The following is a 22,346-nucleotide window of genomic DNA, read 5'->3' as shown; positions in this document are numbered from 1 at the left end:
TTTTATAGTCTCTTTCCCTCCCAGACACTTGCCCAGGCTCCTCCTTCTCAGAGATACTGGCCAGTAGCCTTCAGTCCCCACTCACTCAAATCCTAAGACAAGGAATGACATGATATAGCCTGGCTTCCTGCCAGAGGTGGCCCAACAAGAAGAGGGAGGGGGAACCAGAGAAGGAAACCCATTTGAGGAGTAAAAGAAACCCCAAATAATATTTCACCAACTTGCCTGCCATAATTAGAAAGCGAAATGATCGCACTGGAGACCTCATCTGTGGGTTGATTTCTTCTAACCAAGTCGGGTTAGCTTTGGACATCCTTAAAACTCAGCCTTTCTTCACCTTGGTTCTGGCCATAGGGTGGAATTTTCTGAGCTCTCAGAAGGGCTTTTGATCAAAGTATAGAAGCTCCTGGACCCTATAAAAATGACATCCTGAGGACAGGATCATAAGGAGGATACTGTGCAGGGCCTGGCAGAGGTGGACAGGGGACATGAACAGGAGATGGGAAGAGGCACTTTGACTTCATTAAGTCCTTTTGCCAGGCTCTAGGGATGTCAAACAGTGTGGCTTCCTGGAGTCCTGTGTTTCTATAGAAAACTGCTTTCTAGTATCCCCAGGGAATAAGATGACAAGTAAAAGGACCTTAAGACTTAAATGTTCCAACCTTTTTGGTTATTTTTTGTTCCAAGGAAAGGACTTCACTTTAGTAGCCTCAAATGAATTTTAGAGATAAATAAAATGCCTATGTTTTCCTGTGAGTGACCTGAAGTCCATTGGGCCCCTGCCCAACCATGCCCTCAGTTCTGTTTACAGGAGATGCAGTCATCCTGGCTGTCCCCCACCAGCCAGGACTCAGAGCTGTGTCCCCGCCCCATCAGCTCCTGGTCACCAAGTTTCATAGTTCATTAACCACACACCTCTCCCTGATGGGAGCACATGGTCTCTGGCATTTTTCCTCTCCTCACTCCCACCGTTAATCCACACACACACACACACACACACACACACACACCCCTTCTCTCAGTTTCCATTGTACAGGCTGAGGCTGCCTAGAGGGCAGAGAAACTCCACACAGTCCAGCTAGAAAAGGGCTGCACCAGCTCAGACTGGACCTGGTACAGGGCAGACAGTTCTCCTTCAGCATTTCACATGAATGTCAGGGAGAACCAATGTCAATTTGTGCCTGGAGCTGTGTTCCTGACCACTCACCTTGTTCCCTAGTGACTGACCAATTCCCTGGTCAGTTATTTCCCTCCTGCTCACTGTCCACTTTCTTCCTTTCAGCATGTGGCATGAATGTCCATCACCGATGCCAGACAAAGGTCGCCAACCTCTGTGGTATCAATCAGAAGCTAATGGCTGAAGCACTGGCAATGATTGAGAGCACCCAACAGGTGTGGAGTTGATAATCTCCCCCACATCAGCTCCCATCCTCTGCTTTCTGACCTATAGCCACTCTGCAGGACTTTGTGGAATGTATTTCTTTATTATTATTATTATTATTATTATTATTATTATTATTATTTGTTCTTTTTAGATATTCATGACCATAGAATGTATTTTGACATTATCTACATACATGGAGTATAATTTCCCATTCTCATGGTTGTACATGTTGTGGAGTTCCATTGGTCATGTATTCATATATGAACATAAGAAAGTTATGTCCAATTCATTCTACTGTCTTTTGTGGAATGTATTTCTGAAAATTGCTTTATCCCTAACTTCCATCTCCATGACCATATCGCCCCCTTTAGATAGTTCATGCATTTATATTGTGTGGATCTTTATAAAATCTTAATTTTTTTTTTCTTGAAAAGAGCAGGAACAGAAACAAATTCATTAAAATTATTGAGCATTGATCACCAGCTTTATACCTACATATTAGGATTATGTAATAGCCTGAAAGAAAATACTTATTTACTAGAATCATCTGAAGGATTTTCTCAGAGCACTGAGTCCAGGACAATTTTTGCCTTGTCACCTACTCCTTGGCTTCACTGAATTTCCTTGTCTTAGAACAAACTCTGCAACGCAAAGCATTGACTCTATATGATTTTTTCCATTGACCTCTTCTTATGTGTCATGGAGTGATGTAGAGAGCATGGGTGATTCCAGTTAGATCCCAGAGTGAAGAAGCTATGTACATTCTGCTAGTGTGTTAAATAAGCTCTCACACAATAAGGAATCCTAAAAGACCATTGAAGGGAGGAAGACTTTTGGCTGTCCTGTGCATTAAGAAATCTCATGTGACTTTGGTCTTCATAGACAGCCATCTCATCAACTGTGGGTGAGTGGGTGGCCTGACTCTCTGTTTGTAATCTAGGCTCGCTGCTTAAGAGATTCCAAACACATCTTCAGAGAAGGTCCAGTTGAAATTGGTCTCCCATCTTCCATCAAAAATGAAGCAAAGCCTCCATATTTACCAACACCTGGAAAAAGAGGTAGTTGTTCTGGTGATCTTCTATCCCATATTGATAACTTATCTTCATTAACCTTAACCTGCACTCTCGGATTGAAGTTCTCAGTTTACCAGGTCTGATAGGGGATCCTTTTCTTTGTAAAGATTACAGACCTATCCACCAATGTTCCTGCTTCTTAGAAATGAAACCAAAATTCACCTCACCAGGATACGTTTGTGAGGAGGTGAGAGTTAGGGGGAAAAATGGGATAGATCTGGAAGAAACAACTATAAATATTTCCTTAGGATTCTAGAATGTTCCTTTCAGTCAGTGTCAAGTGGTTGTACAGAAATAAAATATATGGTGAAGCATGATGGTGAAAATATCACAGATGTTTTTATTTTGTGTCCAGAAGATTCTTCTGTGATGCGTAAGGGTAGAAAAGAAAAGAAGTCCAGGCCCAAAGCCCTTAACATTTATGTTATTTTGAAAGTTTATGCAGCCTGCCTTCAAAGGTAGCTCATGAGAGGATACCACCACATGACCTAAATAGTTTCAGCATACATTATAAAAGATTTTCCTTGGACTTGAGGGATAATATGAAAGAATACTTTAAAGTAATGTTATGGGGGAAGGTTTCCAAAGGAGTTCTTCTACACTTCTTCTGTTATGGAGTAGGGACTAAATAGATATAAAAAAAAAAGTTAAAGAAAAGTTTGAATTTGATTTAGGAAGGATCTACCAGCAGTCACCTAGACCATATCCCAGGGATGATCAATGTAAGCACCATCTTGACTTGAAGACTGCAAGAAATGGTGCAGATCAGGTCTTCACTAATCTGCTAAATTCCCTTTTCTCTTCCTTCACTTTGATATACAGAACTTGATGCCACTATGCCTGTGCGCCACCTAAACAATTAAGAATCGTTGTTCCTCAAATTCCATTAAAATCCCTATTTGTCCATGATTTGACACTATTAACAGCTTGCTAATTTTGCATATGTGGTATTCTGTTGGAATATTTAAGTCGAACCATTTTCCGGTCCATTGTCTAGGTAAAGAGACAGTCCAAGTCCCAATTGCCAGCCTCACTGTCACACAGAGAGTTACTAAAACTGCCTGAATTGTAGAAGCCCCCCTTCTGCTCCCCACCCAGTAATTGTGGACGGAGCCTCAGAATGGGAAGTGGAAGAGAAAGCAGGTGCCCTAAGTAACTGCAGGGACCCCCTATGACTCCATGTTCACCCTATCCACTGGCTTGCCGTTTTCAGAGCCTCAGGGAATCTCCTGGGAGTCTCCATTGGATGGGACGGAGAAAATATGCCATCATCCAGAACCTGAACTGAACACAGAAAGACCATCTCTGCATATAAAACTAAAAATTGAGGATTTTATCTTGCACAAAATGTTGGGGAAAGGAAGTTTTGGCAAGGTATGCTACCCTACTGTGGAATTCCATACAACAGATTCCAGGGACCAAGGGACAGTGTTCCTGGTGGGTGGAACTAAACTCTTAGGACCCAGCAGTGTGTGGATGTGTGGAGAGAACGTTCCAGTATGTTGTGAGAGGAGATCTGTGAGTCAGTGGGGACCTGGGAGCACTAGGGCAATGACAACTGCTTCCCAGGGGTCTTTGTCCCAAAGACCACTTTGCTTTGACGTTGCACACCCCAGATGCTTGTGAGTTTGAGGTCTTTGAGCACCAAAGAAATACAAAGGCTCTTTGACCACTTCTTGTGTTACGTGGCTTTTTTATTTGTTTTGTTTTTTTCTCTATTGCTTCTTCCTCCAGCCTGGAGTGTTGCTTTGCTTAGTATGTGATTTTTTTCTCTCTCCCAAATGTCTTCAGGCTTGTATTATTTTGCTCAAGTTGATGTAATAAAATAGCACAGACCAGGCAACTTAAACAATAGAAACGTATTCTCTCAGAGTTCTGGAGGCTGATAATCCAAGATCAAGGTATTGGCAGGGTTGTTTCTTCCAAGACCTCTCTTTGACTTGTAGTGACTGTTTTTTTCCCTGAGTCTTCACATCATTTTCCCTCTGTGCCTTTGGTGTCCACGTTTCCTCTTCTCAAATGAAAGTCAGTTGTATTGGAGTAGAGTTTACCTAATGACCTCATTTAACCTTAATTTCCTCCTTAACTGTCCTATCTCAAAATAAGATTAAATTCTGATGTTTAGTAGGGGTCAAGAATTTGTAACAGGAATGGGAAGAAGAGAAAGGAACCATTGAGCCCATAACTAGGCTGAAGTCCCTCTTCATGTCCTTCCTAGGGTTATGGATTATCTCTCACAGAGGATAAGTAGAGGAGGAGGAGGAAAAGAGAAGGAGGAAAAATGGAAGAGGAGGAGGAGGAACAAGACGTAATTTGAAACTTTTAATTTGACTATCAATGTAATTTGAAACTTTTAATTTGACTATCAGTAACAATTGAGAATTTTCAAGCTAGCAATTGTAAGGAGGGATGGTCACAGGACACAGAATTTTGGGTGATTTTAGATATTCAGGATATGTCATGTATTAATAAGACTCCTGGTTGCTTAATATTCTTGGATGCAACTCCTAGGAAAATTTTAACCAAGGACTAGTGTTTCGTGAATTTGTGTAGCCAAAGTCAGCACCTGCTCACCAGACTTTGGCAGGAAAATGTACCCAGTTTATTTAAAAATAAACAAACTAAAATGCATGGGAGCATTCACCATAGCTGAATAATATTGTATTCTGCTAGGTTTGGGTTTAAACATAAAATACATTGTCTTTCAACAAAATCTACTCTGTTCTGCAAACTGTAGCTGGTATCCATGAGTTCTTTCAGTTCATTTCTGAGGTCATATGAACCACAACAGACTCATTTGGTGTTAATCTGGGTGTAATAGGCAATTTTACAGCCAGTCTTTATAATAATTTAGCAGCAATTAATGTGCAATTATAACCTGTTACCAAAAATTGAAAGCACATTGTATAGATGAAAATTACCTTTTCAGCTTCCTAGTTTATGGTTGGTTTTAGGATGTTTTACTAAAAGAAGCAATTACCAAAAGAGTACTTGAAATTGTTAATGAAATGTTTATCTTTCTTTGTTCCCTTGTGGATTGGTACATTTGAACAAGGTTAATAAGAAAGACATTAAGTTAAAATGCAAGTCTTAGAAAGTATCCCAAGGGATACCCTGCAAATCTGGGTATCCTTTCTCTACCTCCAAAGCTGGGTGCCTGATTTTCCAGTGGGACCCTGGGGCTCTGCACCCTAAGAGGACAAAAAGAGGAAACACTGATGCAAAATAAGACAGCCATCTTTCCCTTTCTTGCAACCCTGAGACTACTCCAAAACTTGTGTTTCCTCTGATTTTGTTTCTGTATGGAAAGTATGGTTCCTCACCAAAAAGTCAATCTCCGACCTCCATACTCATGTTCTTATTTTCTTTAAGCCCTGGAGAACAAACATCTGGTGTTCTGGGGCTGTAAACATCATTCATTTTCCTGAATTCTCATCTAAGCCCACCCCCTCTATCAAGCCAGCTACCACAAAGTCATGGGTCTGCACCATGTTATTTTAATATTCCAGACACTCGTTTTATCAGTTCTGGCTTAGCATCATTGACTTCAGCATTCCCTAAAAGTCAGCAAAAGAGACAAATGACAAGTGCTATTAATAACTCTCATTTAGAGAGAGTGTTTTTGTAGTTCACAAATTACTTTCCTGTGTGGTATCTTATTTGTATTCCACGGTAGTCCTGTACAATGGGGAATGCCACAATTGTTATCTCTTTCACAGGTTAGAATACTGAAGCCCCAGAGAGGTGAATTGCTTTGCCCATATTTCCACAACCAGCAAATGTCTGTGAAACAAAACCAGAGCCGGAGGTTTTTTAACCCAAATGCCATGTTCTTACGACTGCCAATAATTCTTTGCTTATTCGTGTGTAAATCTAAAGTTGTCGCAACTCTCCGTTGCATGCCATCTGGTATCCATTGACATAAAACATGTGAAATCAGGTGGCAAAAGCAGACTCTGGAGTTATATCTTGCTCTGCGTAGTTCCATGAATTTGAGCAAGTTTAAGTGATGCTTTGAACTCAGTGTTTTTCAATTATCAATACCTGTCTTGCAATGTTAAAAGCTAAAAATTAAATTGGATAAGAAAATTAGATAGCACACGTAAAACATAGAGCAGACTGTCTGACACATAGTAGGTCCTGAGGTTTCTGTGTGACCAGATAACAGGGTATTTGCTTCTGATGTACATATAGACTGTATCCCACAAGTATTCTTTTTTTTTTTTTTTTTTTTTTTGCCTTTCAGAGCTGGCTGAGGGGAATAGCTTATTTGTGTGGATTCTCAGTGATGCTTCAAGTTCAGCCATTCTCTCCAGTATTCCACTTTTCTTCCTTCAATGTGTATTTGGTCTCTCAGTACCCACATTTTGGTTCCTGGATAGTCAGGCATTCTTTTTTAAATAGAATTTTTCAGGCACTGGGAATTGCCCATTTAATTGCCTAATAATTTTGTGAAACCTTTGGAAAGACACGAAGATAAAAATAAAACCATGATGCAGTATCCCTAAACTAGTGAGGTGGTCCATTGTGTCTCAGTAACACCCTATCGGGATGGATGGAAATTGGAGAAGGCCCCTCTTTTACTGTCTAACACAGGCCTCTCTTGGCACTTTGTTGTCTCTTCTTCAATGAGTGGAAATCCAAATTCTAAAGTAAAGTTCCTTCTTCCCCTTCCTTCTAGGTCTTCCTAGCGGAGTTCAAGAAAACCAATCAATTTTTTGCAATAAAAGCCTTAAAGAAGGATGTGGTTTTGATGGACGACGATGTTGAGTGTACCATGGTAGAAAAGAGAGTCCTATCCTTGGCCTGGGAGCATCCGTTTCTAACTCACATGTTCTGTACGTTCCAGACCAAGGTATGGTTTCTGCTCAGACACCTTCTTCCTTCTCCAGCCTGTCCCAAGGGTGATGCCTTGGTGGCCCCGTCACTTGGAGACATGGGGGAGTTGGTTCATATTTATCTTACCTTTCAGTCAGCCTCTCACGCATCCATCCAGAAAAGTCTCATCTCTTCTAAACACTGTGGAAATATTACTTCTGATTTTTTAACATAGTCTGTTGGGAAAGGCCTTTCCTTCTGGATCTGTTTGTTGGTTCACTCATTTTTCTAGAATTTGCTCTAACATAACAACCAGGCTTCTAAACAGTCAGTAACCTGAAGGGGGTCATATGACACTTGGTTCATCTACTGTGTGCATATTTAAAGAGACAAAAGTTGGAAAAGAGATTAAAGTGCATATGTTCTTGAGAATTTTCTCTTAAAGCCTGGCAGAGAAAGTGGCCATGGGACTCTCCTCCTGGTCTCCTTCTTCCTTACGAAATAACTTTAAATGATTTTTTTTTTCTTGACTTCAAGATCATCATAGAGAATTTGGAAAATGTTTATAAACTCAAAGAAAATTATTGATAAAAATCACCACTTGGATATAATCACCCTTAATACTTCAAAGTTTATCTTTCTACGTTTCTCCCTCTTTCCCATAGATTTCTTCAAATAAAAATGGCAACCCACCATAAATCCCTACCATTTAATAACTTGAGTTTTCAACACTTTCATTATATTCATTTCCTCACATCTGTGAATATCTTCTGCAACACAGTTTATTTAGTTAGAACACTTCTTAACTTTTTGTTCTGTTTTGTTTTACTCTGATATAAATAACACTGGAAGGAACATCCTCAAGGATGTGCCTTCATACACAGGCATAATTTTATATCTCCTAAGTTTTCTACTCTTCCTTGCCTTATCCCTGTTCTACAGACCCTGGAATAATAAGCAGACCCATGTGGGACCCGGTAGCTAAGGTCTGAGAGCACAAAGGGTGGGATTTGTTTCCCTTTTTCTATTTCAAGTCATGAAAATGGGACCTCTGAAGTGTCTTCAGCCACAGAAAGAATTAGTGGGAATTCAGTCCTGAGAAGTAGATGGATCTAGATTCCATCACCACTTCCCCACCCCCAGGAAATTTTCAACACATGTCTAATGAACAAATCAATGTATGATGCATACATCATAGAATAAGGAGAAACCAGACTATGACCAAGTGCTTCCTGAGCTCTGTGAAAGATATAGAAATATAGAATATAGTTCCTGACCACAAGAATGTCATACTCCAATAAGAGGCAGGACCAATACTTCTGAGAGTGTGAGTAATGTTAAATCAGAGCGCAGACTGCAAGTACCAGAGCCAAGAGAAACAAGAAATCAGAACTTGAATAGGCAAAAAGGATGTTGGGCAGTGGATTGGAGGTGAGGGGTGGTCAGGAGGGAAAGCATGAAGTAATAAAGGGGTAGTGAGAAGCTGTGTAAGAGAAAGTAGCCTCCTTTCTTACAGCTAGGAGGAGGCAGAATTTCTGGTAATGAGGGTTAGAGAGTTCCTAGTAGAAACTTCCTCCTGGTGATATAGATATCTGTTGGTCTAAGTGGTGTAGGTATGTTACCCGAAATCAAATTGATAAACCAGCCACCTTTCCTGGGCTGTATCCGAGATTTACTGTGCACCCAGGGAGTCACTTATGATCTCATTTTTCCTCTTGGAATTTTGTGAGGCTTGTAGCAAATGGCTAAATAAACTTTCAGACCAGGCTTCTAATCGAGTTTAAATTGACATCTTTTCCCTATATTTATATCTATAGATAGATAGATGATAGATTCATGATAGAGGGCTGTGTGTGTGTGTGTGTGTGTGTGTGTGTGTGTTGAATGTATGGTTGTTTTCATGTCTTATGGAGAAAGCTGTTAGGAACCCCACTTTGTAAAAAGAGTTATATTCCCTTCTTCTGCTTATCTATCAGAGCCTTGGTTGTGTTTATTTATTACCCTCTTAAGGGGGATGTTCCTACAATTCCATAAAGCTGTGAATCTTTAACAAGACCAGAGAAGTAAATACATCAGCAGAGTACATGACATGAAAAAAAAAAAAAAGTGGTTGAGAATGTGTACATCAAATGTAACTGTGACTGTCTCAGCACTTAGATTTCTAGGAATTGAATCCTTTAGAAAGAGATGAAAGCAAAGGGGGGTGGGAAAAAAAGCCTGTGTTACACTTTGCCAAGGACCCTGAGTCATTGCTTTGGAGATGTCCTGATTCATTATTCAGGCATTGCATGTCAGACAGAATAACTGATGAAATACTCCGAGTGAATGTAAAAAGCAGCAATATTCTTAAGAGGACAGTCGCTTTTGCACACTAGCAAAAGACAGTAGATAAGATTAACCCTTTACTTCTCTAGGGACTTGTCACCTTTCAGAGAAAACATCTTGCCCACTTTCTGCCTCCAAAGAGCCCACCTGTTGAATATCAGAGTATTCAGGATGAGCTGAGGGAAGTTACTTGTTATTTATCAGGGCACATGGATTAAATCATTCATTTTTAAAGTTCACAGATGAGGGATGATGACCCGTGGAAGGAGGAAAATATGGGGAAGGAGTTTAGGAAGCTATAAAGATTGAAAGAGCTGTGGACTTGGAAGCCAAAGCTCATTCCCAGCTCTGCTCATTCCCAGCTCTGAGCCCCCTCTTCTTTCCTGCTCAGGATACATAAGAGGAATCAAAATGCAGGGGGCCGGTGGGTGTAGACCAGCCACCCTGTGGGAAAACACAGCATTGGTGACACAGAAACTCAACCCTGAACCAGAGTGGTGCTCAAAAGAATCGTGCAAATCAATTGCCTCAGTGATAAATCAAAATGACTTTGTACATCATTCAAACTCTGACAGAAACTATTGGCAACACGGTCTAATGAGATCAGCATAATGAGGGGTTATTATTGCCTTAGCAAGAGGAAAGAACAACTTTTTATTCTTCACTTTTTACTAACAATTCTGTATTATTTCTTAACATTTTTATTTTCTATGACTCACATGAAAGTTCATAAGGTTTAAAATTGCATGATCCCTTCTTAGTATCGTCTTCAGTATGTATGCCCCCAATCTGTACACTACAGGACCTTGGGCCTATATGTTCAGTACTTGTTCTTATTATTTACATTTATTTATATTTTAAACAGAAAAAAAATCCACAATAAAATTATCTAAAAAAGCGATCGTCCTAAATCTTTCAAATGAATTCAATCATGGATGAACTAAAACCATCTAGAAAAAATTGAACATGAAAGTTTGAAACTCCATTTCACAAATTTCTTTCAAAAGTCACCATTAAATTAACTCAACAAATTCTTTATGGGGACTTACTGTAATTTTCCCCGCAAAATGTAAAACTCTAAACCAATATGGAAGTCAAATTATAAAGCTATTTACTTTTCCTACATAATTCTAATTACTAAGCAGGGGGAAAAAATCTACCTAACTTGGAAAAATAATATTCTGTTTTCTTGATTTTAAGATATTATTAATAATTAGATGCATTATTAGTTTTCTCGGTAAACAAAATTATTTTTAAACTGTAAATAAGCCATTTCTTAATTTCAGAATCATCTAAATGTGAAATAATATATGTGTCCATTAGAAATTTTATTTGTCTTTTAGTAACAATGTCTTAAATAAGATGGAAGTGTCTCTTTCTTTCTCTCTCTGTCTTATAAAAAGCCTACACAAAACTTCTGCTTCATCTCTTTGACTCCTCTGCAGCTACAAGGAAGGTTGAAAACGAAATCTTTTAGCTGAACACATTACCATTTAGAATATTTTTTCTAAGAAAGGTAGACAACCAGCCATCTCTGTGCCAACATACATTTTTATTTGTTTGTTTATTATTTTTTGTAGTACCAGAGATTGAAACCAGGGATGCTTTGCCACTGACATCCCCACCCCTTATAACTTTTTACTTTGAGACAGGGTCTGGCTCAGTTGCTTAGGGCCTTACTAAGTGGTTGAGGCTGGCCCTGAACTTATGATACTCCTGCCTCAGCTTCCCAAATCGATGGGATTACAGACAAGCACCACCGCACCTGGCCCAACATATATTTTAAAACAAAGAAAATACAATTTACAAAGACTCCTTTCATGGAGGCCCTATTTTGTGCCAGATATTTTCCTAGGAACTTTGAATATGGCATCTCATTTAATTCTGATAATCCCACACCACAAAGTAGATATTAGTATCCCCATCTTACCCATGAGAAAACTGAAGCTCTTTAGAATAATAAACTTGCCTAAGATCACTTGGCAGTCACTGGGAAGAGCGCTCAATCTTATCATTTGTCCGTGTCCAAATATTGGTCCAGATATTCACATACTGTGAGTATCTCAGTGACATGTCACCTTTGTAGTAACTAAATGTTCACCTACAAGGAAGAGGAAATACGAAGAAAGATAATTTCCTCCCTCTTTTTAATTATTCTAGAGTAAAAGAAAGATCAATAATTCAAGTAACCAAAGATCTCTGATCTGTCCCTGATAAAACATTTCAAATAAGAAGGCTTAGTTCCAAAATCTAGTTTGGGAAGAAAAGAAGACCCCTAACACTGTGAGGAGTTGTTTGTTTTTGTTGTTGTTTGGGGTTTTTTGTTTGTTTATCTGAAGGAAATAATTTCTTCTTACATGTTAAAAGTAAACCAAGATCTGCCTTCACTTGTGTCTCCTTTGAATTCCAAAAGGCCTGTTTTCAAATCTGAACTGTAATTGAAGAGGTGTTAGAATTTCACACCTAAAAGAGATTTCAGTCCTAGGAGAACAGCTCTGGGTCCCTCCCTGGGATGAATTTGAGTGACAGCCACTGTGGGTTTTGCAAATGTCCATTACGGGTGGCAGAACTCTCATGTCCACTGCATGACACCACTGCCCTGGCTCCCACACAGCTGACCTGAGCCAGCTGAACATCATCAATAGTACTTTGAAACTTCTTTTTTATGAGAATGAAAACTTGAGTTTCACTTTCTATTTATAGGACTCACAAGGCCTCACTTCCAATTATGGCTTCAGGTTAAGGCCCTTTGAACAAGGCTGCTAGCTAGCATCTCCCACCCCTCTCTCTCCCTCCCTCCCCCCTCTCTTATTTATTTATTAATTTGTTTGTTTATTTATTGCCTCCTAAAGGACGGTGTTAAAAAAAATGTATGTGGTATGTAATGATTCTTGACTGAATTTACATAAATCATATAATTTGGACAAATACTAAAATAAAGGTAGGTTGCAAGAATTAAAAAAAAAAATAGCACTTGCAGATCTGTTTGAATCTTTTGAGGAGAAAGTGCCACACTAACTGTTAAGATACTATTATTTAAAATAAAGAAAACTCCCTCGATTTGATAGGGGGTTTTGTTTGTTTGTTTTTTAAAGTATGTCATTCTGGTATTTCCATGATTTGAAAGCGAAATCCATCTAAGATTCCCAGCAGGTGTTTAATTTCAAGCATTGATTCAGAAGACTGCCTCTTCTGAAGATTATAAAGATGCTTCCATCCATAAATCTTCCAATTGAGTTAGAAGCCCTGGCAATTATCACAACTTTAGGAAGGAAAAGAAAAAACTACACAAACCACATCCTTGAGAAGACTTGTCCCTTGTGCTAAGATGAGTGAACTCTTTGGCTGTCCCTGTTTGTAGCAACTAATAAGCTTCTTTTCCTTAAGGTGCCCCCACAAATTGTTATTTCACAAATGGTGAATCACTTAAATGGGGGTCAGATGCCCTTCCTGCACAATGAAACTGGTTCAGCAGAGAAATTGATAGTAAATTCACTAAAACTATTAGAGGAAATTTGTGGTAAATTGATGTTGAGCCTACAAAGTTTGCTTAAGGTATTGTGTCCAAAGTTATAGGAGATGATGGGGCATTAACAAATATTTAAGAATTCTTTAGCTAATAAGAAAAAAAAAACAGTGCATCTGACATGCCACATGCTTCCTACATACCTGGTTTTCAGACTCATAGATACCTTCTCACCTTTCTGTGACTCTGTAATGCTTCTTCATGACTTATGGGCCCCTATTATCAATCTACTTCTTTGTCAACTGTTTTCCTCCCAAAGCCCCATAAGTATTTTCACCAGTTTCCTACAAGACATGCACATTTTGTAACATCCTTCCAGAGAGTCTTGCAGGAAAGTGCCTCTCATCTGAATCTACTCTCCCTCTGCCAAGGCCCTCACTGTAGAACCCTCTTTGACCTTTCTCCAGCCACATGTCTCTCTACGTAACCAAGGGGTCATCCCCCCTTAACCCCATATCCTCTTTTGAGAGCTTACTCAAAAACTATCTCCTCCATAATTGCTTTCTAAGCTACTAAGTGGGGATAGAGATATAGCTCAGTTGGTAGAGTGCTTTCCTCAAATGCCTCAAATGACACCACCGCTGTGTTTGATCCCCAGCACAACACAAACAAAAAAGAAAAAAAAACTAAGCTACTAAGCAACTAATGGATAAGTATATACTACTTGCACACTCTGGACAAAGGGATGATTCATATTCCAAGTGGGATGGAACAGGAAAGCACAAGATTTTTTCAGGCTTCTCAGAACAATGCACAATCTAAAACTTACTAAATGTTTATTTCTGGAATTTTTCATTTAATATTTTTGGAACAGAGTTGACCAAGGGTAACTGAAACCAAAGAAAGCAAAATCATACATGACAGGGGAATTATCATATGATAAATAACATAGAGCAGTTTAACATGTGCTGCTCCCAACAATAATTTATTCTTAAAATAGGGCACTTAAGGCCAAGGATATAGCTTAATGGTAGAGTGTTTGCCTAGCATGCATGAGGCCCTGGGTCCAATTTCTAGTACCACACACAAACTAATCATAATAAGATAAAATAGGCAGTAAGAGATGCAGTTCCTTATTAAACCTAAGATCACATTTGAGGTGATTACAGTACACATCCCAAAGAAGTAATAAGTACATTTCTTCAGTTGAAACTGGGAATATATGAGAGAATAAACCTGCTGAAAATGTTCAAGTATAAACCAAGGAAAAAAAATCCCACCCTTGGGAAATAGGAAGAACAGGGGGGATAGTGTCAGTGAGGATCACTTAGGGAGCTAAGAGGTACACCCAAAGAGTAAGGATGATTGAAACTAGGAGAGGAAAGAATTTCAAAAGAGAGAACACTATATATCGATTGAAGAAGTTGACGATCAAAAGTGTTGAACATGCAATTTGGGAGGAGCAGAAGGTGTCAGATGGTAAAGTGTTAAGGAGTGAGAGGTGGGCAGGCAGATTCAGTGGTTATACAGATTGTCTTCCAGATGATGAGGACCACAGGTTGAAGCGATGAATCATGGGAAATGCTTAACACAGATAGGAAGAAACCAGACCAAAATATGGCCATATTGGCTTTCCAGCTTGGCGTCTTAGAAACACATGGTTCCATACCTTCCATGGTGTGTATGTGCCAGTTTGTTTACTCATTCACCAATTGAGGTGCATCTTATTGTTGCTTATAACATCTTTCTTATAACAACTAATTGAATTTGGCGTACTCATTTGTTCTCTTTATGACAGACTTCATGGATAAAGAATTTTAGGGGAGAAAGGGGTTGTAGAGGTTAGTAGGTCAGATTCCCTCATTTCACAGCTAAGGAAATTGTGATCCAAAAGACGAGAAGCCTGGCTGCTCACAGCCCTGTGGCTTTTTTCTACAGTCAATCCAAAATTATTAGTAAAGTTGAGATTTCAAGAGACTCAGACACCAAACCCAACTCAAAACTGGTTTAATTTGGAGAATTCTCCTTTGGGTGTCTTATATCTCAGATCCCAGCAAGAGGAGACTGCCAAGGCCCTTGCTGTAGAATCCTCTTTGGCCTTTCTCCAACCACGTGCCTCCCTATGTACCCAAGGGGTCATCCCCTCTTAACCCCATCTCCATTCCTAAACCACACTCCAGGACCCTGGAACTCCACATCCAAATGGCCCCAGGCCTACGTGGAAGTTTTCCTAGGTTCTGTCCTGGAGATGAGCAGGAGGGAGTTTTCCCCAGGTGGCCATTCAACTGGTTCTGAACTTAGAGGAATCCTAAATCTGTCGCTGACTTCCTTAATTATTAGGAATGAACATTTCTCAACACACAGAGAGAGAGAGAGAGATGGGGGAAAAGGGAGAGGGGAGAAAGAAAAAGCACAAACATAGGAACATGGAACATGCACAATTGAATAGTTGGCTAGCTTGATTTATGACACTTGGATCTGTAGTGCAGGGTCCCTTGGAACTCTGTCCAGACCTTGAAAATGATGGGACTGTTTCTATTTCAACTATGATGCACTTAATGCTTTTCTTCCTTCTGTGATAAGATAATAACAATGCATGTAAGAAAGGGTAACAGGAAAGGAATTCTTGCTACATGCCAGTCACAGAGCTAAATATTTGACATAGATTACTTAATTTTATATATGCACAACAGCTCCCTTTTGTTCTTCGGGTGGAATTCCCAGCTCTTTCCACTGACTGTTCTAGAACACATCCCAAATTAGAGTTGAAGTCTCTTCTCCAGCTTCCATACAGTCATTCTGTAATCCTAGGCATTGCCGCCTATGTTACATACACTTGACAGAGGACACTTTACTTAGATGCTTTGTAATGAATATAAAGAATATTATTCTTCAGAGGTTGAAAATCTTCTTTTATTAAAAAAAATTATTTATTAGTTCACTAACTTTGAAAAAAAAAGATACCTAAAAAGAAATGACTGCAATTATTCTTTACCCACCTTATTTTTCTGGAGAGGAAGGTGACCTCATTTGTATCATATTTTCCAACTCCTCCATGTATTTTCAAAATTAATTGTTGCTGGTTTGATAAAATCACTAGCTAATTCCTTTAATGCTATAAAGTTCTCATTTATCCTGGGCACATTTGGCAACTGCTCTCTTAGTTATTTGACATGTGACTAGCTATATTTTCCTGGTCTTTCACTCATTCTCTTATTTGAAAAACGTAATTATTATAAGGGCAACACTGTAAAGCTAAATTAACTTTTAAGTCCGTCTTTTCAATTCCCCTTTTATTAATTCTAGAATATTCACAACATGTGCTATGTCTCCTCTAAAACACAATCTTACTTTTAAATATTGACGTGTTTTGACAGCTCTAGGACCTTTACCTTCTCTAACTGATATTTGTGTATGCAGTACCATCCCCATGAGAATGATAGGACTAAATTTGTTAAATCTATCATTTCTGTCTTGTCTTTCATCATCTGTTCTTCAGACTGTGAACATAGATTTTTATTTTAATTAATCTTCCCTTTAAAGATCTTTCTGTTATTTTGATTATAATTGGAAGGCTTATCTTTTTTGCAAAATTCATTTGATTAATAGAAACATTTAAATTATTTTTAAACCCAAACATGTTAAACTCTGGTTTCACATCTGATTAGGTGACTCTGCTACTCTATACATGGTCATGTTTTCCGCACAGTGTCTAAGTGTGATGTTTCAACCTAGGTGAACTAAAAAGGATAGCATCCTCCTTGACTTAAAATCCCGGATCTAAGTTTTCCCACTGATGGCAACACCGATGTCTACCTATCCATGAACCAAAGTCTCCTCTGAACTTTCTTTGACATTGACATTGACAAATATAAAGAGCTAGCTTGTCCTATTTTTGTGAATTTGATGTTCAGTAACCTTAATCTGAACAAGAATCACAATCCCTGTTTGCAAATGTTGAGAATCTATGCCATTTAGACATAGAATAATTTAAACATAGACCTCATGGTGGAGGGGGGGTAAGCATTCGCTTATAATTTTTTAAAAGTCAAAGTAAAAAATATTCCATTAAAATTGAATTTATTAAAATTCATTAAGATTTTTAGAAAATTTTCAATTCATTGAAATTTTCCCTAATTCTAAAACAGCATCAAAACATACTGAAATATTGAAAAGTACAGAAAGTATTCTAAAAAGAATCAATCTGATAGTATTCAAAGGCACCCAGAGGTAGGAATTTGAGTATCTCCTTTCATCTTTTTTTATTGACAATTCATAAGCAGTGATATTTTAATAAGTTTCAAACATTAAACAGAGAAGTTCATTTTCACAAACCCATATTCCTGAAAACTCATCTTTTTCATTAAAACTCAATCTGTTCCTGGAACTTTCCACATTTCTCACTATGTATCTGTGTGAATATTATATGTAATAACCATAATAAGAAACGCAATTAATATCTGAGGTTTATAGAGCAATTACCATTGTGCTACACCATGTTCTGGGTACGTTGCATATTTTAACTCATTCGATCTTAATGGCAACCTATAAAGTAGACATTGTTATTGTGTCCATTTATAGATAAGAAACAAGGAGTGGGCTCAAGGGAATAAATGAACAGCTTAAGGTCCAACAGCTACAAATTTGGGGAGTCAGGGTGTTGCTGTACTGCCTCCCCACTAACTTGACCACATCAAGGAAAGCAATTTTAAAATTCATGAAATAGAATTCTACTGTACTTTCTTTGCAAATGAAATTAATTTGTTAGTTAATGCAAGAAGATCCTATGGGACAATTAAGCCAGTAAATATCATCTGAGCCCAAGTCCCTATGGCAAGGCACAGACTTCTAGAAATTCAGGCACGTCACTTCTGACACACACTAATGAATCTATACAAGGTAGTAAATTTTACTAATTAGAGTTTACAGTAGAAATATAAACAGGTTCTAATGAATGTGTTTTCTGGCTTGAAGAGAGCCCTCTCTCTCCCTTTCCCTCAAGTGCAGGCGCACACACACACATATTCTACGTTTAGATAGAGAAAGTACACAAATTATTATCAGGGATTTTTTTAATAATATATCCTTATGAAAAGGAAATAAACCTGTTCTCCTAGGATGTTTTAATTCATAGCTCAATAAATAAATATTGAAAGAAAAGAATACAGCACTCCAGATTCAAGATTGCTCCAGCCTCCTAAATTTCCAGGATACCAAAATTAAGTGTTGGTGTGGCCACGGTAACACAGGGCGTGTATGTATCAGCGGCTCATTTAGGTGAGCTGCTCTGGACTCCGTGCAGTGTGCCCCACAGACCACGGTGCATGCCTTACCCCAGCACTGCAAGCTCTGCGCCTGCCAGAGCACGTTCCCGTCTAACCTGGGCTTGGGCAGCCCCGACAAAACCCTCCCTTTTCTTACAACCACAAAGGTGCAAATGTCAGAAAAGCAGCCCCAACAGTTTGTAATCCTCAAATAAAACCTTTCTTTGGGGGACATGCCTATGAGATTATGCATGCACCTTTCTCTTTAGTAAATAGAGGTAGGAACCTAATGTAACCCTTCACCATGGCTCTGCACCCCAGGGAATCCCCACCTCAGCTACCAACAACAGCCTACCCTCCGTGTCCTCACAGGGTCATAGGAAGGATGGAATCACAAAGACAGTCACCAAGAGCATGGGTTAAAATTAGCTCAAAGTGCTTTAAAGGAGTTGGTACTGAAAACAACTGACATAACGACCTAATATGTTATTTAAAAGTAGTTTGGAATTTTTTTCCCAATTCCTGAATTCACTAACCATTTTAATGTTTTTAAATTCTTATATACAATTTTTACCTCCTTTCTTCATTTTTTAGCTGAATAAATCACTTTTACTGGTAATTTTTTAAAGTTGATTTATCACAGTTTTTTTGTTGTTATTCTAATTAATTATACATGACAGTAGAATGCATTTTGACATTTTATACATAAATGGAGTATAATGGCTCATTTGTCTGGTTGTACATGATTTAGAATTATACCATCATGTAATCATATATACTTACAGGGTGATAATGTCCAATTCATTCTACTATCTTTCTACCCACATACCCCTTTCCCTTCGGTCAATCCCCTGGACCTAGTCCAAAGTACATCTATTCTTCCCATCCCCTTATTGTGAATTAGCATCTGAATATCAGAGAAAACATTTGGACTTTGTTCTTTTGGGATTGGCTTGTTTCACTTAGCATAACATTCTCCAGCTCCATCCATTTACCAATGTCATAATTTCATTCTTCTTTAAGGCTGAGTAATACTCCGTCTTGTATATATAACACATTTTCGTTATCCATTCATCAGTTGAAGGGCATCTAGTTTGGTTCCATAGTTTAGCTATTGTGAATTGAGCTGCTATAAAAATTGATGTGGCTGCATCACTGTGGTATGCTGATTTTAAGTCCTTTGGGAATAAACCAAGGAGTGGGATAGCTGGGTCAAATGGTGATTCCATTCCAAGTTTTCTGAGGTGCTGCTAAATTTTATATAAATATCTAACAAAGAAAATGAATACAAAAGAAATTGAATTTTAGAATCGCACATCCCTGCAAAAGTGATATCTTATATTTTTATAAATACACGAGGAACACAGAGCTCCATCAGCCAGGGCCTGAACAATATTTGTTGAAGGTCTAGGAAATACAGTACTCTTTACACAAATATACTTAATTCTCTGCAAAAACAGTAAGCTATTTTGAATTTTTGATGGTACTGAATGTTTTATTTAAATGATTTTGCATGGATATAATAAATACTTTTTTAAAGCAACAAGAAATTTTTTTTAAAAAACCCATAAAGGTCTGAGTACCCATCTATCAACAAAATATCCACATTGATAATTGCCTTCAGTCAGTTGTCAGAAGATGACAGCACAGCAAGGGGTACCTGTGACTCTCTCATTTTTGTGGCCTCCCTGATGGAGCAGCACATATGCCCCAGGCACATTTGCAAAGAATGTACGATGGAAAGTTGATAAGTGGGTTCATGCTATCGAATAGTGCATCGGAAGCTCTCCTACCAACCACAGCACATCATCATCTTCAATGAATCCCTGCTTCCATGAGGCCTCGTGTAACTATACTGTCACATTCCAGCTCCGATTTAACTTTACCTACAGGGCACTAGATCAGCTTTACTGTTTGATTAATAAAAGCAGCAGATGAAGGAAGGACATTTGGAGAATCTGCTCCAAAGACCATGAATGATATTAAGTAGGCTTACTTTCCATGACTTGGTTGTTACTGGGGATTGAGCCTAGGGGTGATGTACCACTGAGCTACACTCCCAGCTCGTTTTATTTTTTATTTCGTGACAGGGTCCTGCTAAGTTGCTGAGGCAAGCCTTGAACTTGCAATCCTCCTGCCTTAACCTCCAGAGTCACTGGGATTACAGGAGTGCACTACCACACCTGGCAGGAACACTCACTTTACAAATTGATGTGTTTGACTTGACAAGAACCCGAGTGTGTTTGGTCCCACAGGGTCCTGGTTGAGCAAGGAAATCTCCATAATGCAAAATTCCTTTGTCCCAGGAACCACTCAACAAAATGCTATGTTTTACCACTGAAATAAACCAAGACTCAGAATGCTTAGACTGAGGCAAAGATCTTAGAGTTCATCAAGTTCTACTCCTTTGTGCCTATTCTTTCAAATACCCTTCAGGCTTGCTTGAGTTCTTTCTTAGAGAATGAGACACATTTCAGAAACAAAATACAAACGCCAATCAAAAAGTTCTCCTGCCACCCCCGTGGCCACCAGCTTGAAGCCACTTTCTCTCCTGACCCACTCTGCTCCTGCACCCTTTGCTCACAGATTAAAATGTCAAGCAGTCCAGGATCCTTGGGAACATAAATACCTGTGTAGACACAGAGATATTTTCACCCAACCAACATCCAAGCTCTGTGAGCGTGCACAGGGGACTGTTCAAACTGAGGAAGGCTTCTGACCTTTGTTTTATGACCTTCCATTGGATGGTGAAGGTGGGTATAATGAAACCAGCCATAATTCTTATCTCCTTTGAGGAAGGTTCAGAAAAGGTTCATATGTAGTCCTTAACCCATTAAGTGTTCAATTCTGCAGTGTTTCAACAAAATTGACATGGTTGCATTAAAATAGGTTGTAAATCATAATCTATGACTTACATAACCTCTCTATACATATTTTTGTGTGTGTGTGGATGTAGAGAGAAAAAAATACATTGCTTTTTTCAAATGCTCTAATCATTCATTTATTACTTTTCTCAAAACAATAGAATTCTAAAAACATAATATGTATTTCAAAAGTGATATATTTATTGCACAATTTAAATTTTTAGAGGTATCTCACACCTGGAACAATGAGATTTAACAGATTAATTATATTTCAAATATGTGGGATTTTTTTCTGAATCATCTCTCCTAGAACTTTACAAACATAGAATTCTGTCACCAATATCTTCTTTATTACCTTGGCGTGGCGTGCTTAACAGTCACAGTTTATTAATTTCATCTTTTCCAGAAGAAAATGAGAGAACCATAAAATGTTCTTTAGTCTTTCAGTTACTAATGGAGAATTTAGTCAAGGGTCCCACAGATATGTGTCATTTTCCAGAGGATGGAACTGAGGCCCTGGGGTGGGCTGGTTTAGCTGATCACACAGCCAGTTAGTGACATCCTAATTCCAAGACTTGGATTTCCTCTCTGCACCAGGAATTATTGGCAAAGTAAAGTCTGGGGCAGGTATGTAGGTCCCATCCCCCCACTCCATCCCAACTTCAGTTTGACCCACCTGGAAGAATCCCTTGCATCAGCTGGCATGTCACCCAATGAGTAGCCACGTAAAATTGCCCAGAACCAAGTCCAGTTCCCTTTCACCAGCCTCCTTTGCATTTTCCCTCAACTGGTGAACAGAACCCAAAAGATAGCAAAGGAAAAAGAAATAGAATTCTCTGTTTTCATCTTTATTTCAAGAGCCAAAGGACTGTTTATGTCCTTCCTCCAGGAAATAGCTGCTGGGTTTTTATTTGTTTGTGTTACCTGCTTTTCATTTATTTTCCTCTAATTACAACAGCTACCAGTTATCCAGTGAGTGCTATAAACCCATTTTCTATTATATATTATTTTATTTTCAACCCTTTGAAGGTTGAAATATTATTTTCCCCATTTCACAAATGAGATGAGGCTCGGGAAAAGTGATTTGTCCAAAGTCACAAGTAGATGGGATTTGAACTCAGCTCTGAGTAAGGACAAAGCCCACGTTCCCAC

At 38.7% G+C, this 22,346-nt stretch overlaps 1 protein-coding gene across 2 annotated transcripts in view; it reads left to right on the top strand.

Annotated features, from left to right (window-relative positions):
• The window catches only part of Prkcq (protein kinase C theta), a 74,202-nt gene that overhangs the window by 20,031 nt on the left and 31,825 nt on the right, over nt 1-22,346 (top strand). For both annotated transcript variants that reach the window (XM_015495182.2, XM_048812647.1), the window contains 4 exons: nt 1,283-1,392; nt 2,325-2,442; nt 3,671-3,831; nt 7,139-7,312. In XM_015495182.2, the coding sequence (XP_015350668.1) occupies nt 1,283-1,392; nt 2,325-2,442; nt 3,671-3,831; nt 7,139-7,312 (563 nt within the window). The remainder of the gene's footprint in view (nt 1-1,282; nt 1,393-2,324; nt 2,443-3,670; nt 3,832-7,138; nt 7,313-22,346) is intronic.

The sequence above is a fragment of the Marmota marmota genome, unplaced genomic scaffold (assembly GCF_001458135.2).
Source record: "Marmota marmota marmota unplaced genomic scaffold, marMar, whole genome shotgun sequence".
Taxonomy (NCBI): Eukaryota; Metazoa; Chordata; class Mammalia; order Rodentia; family Sciuridae; genus Marmota; species Marmota marmota.
The sequence above is the reverse complement of the archived record's forward strand: the minus strand, read 5'-3'. Positions and strand labels throughout refer to the sequence as shown.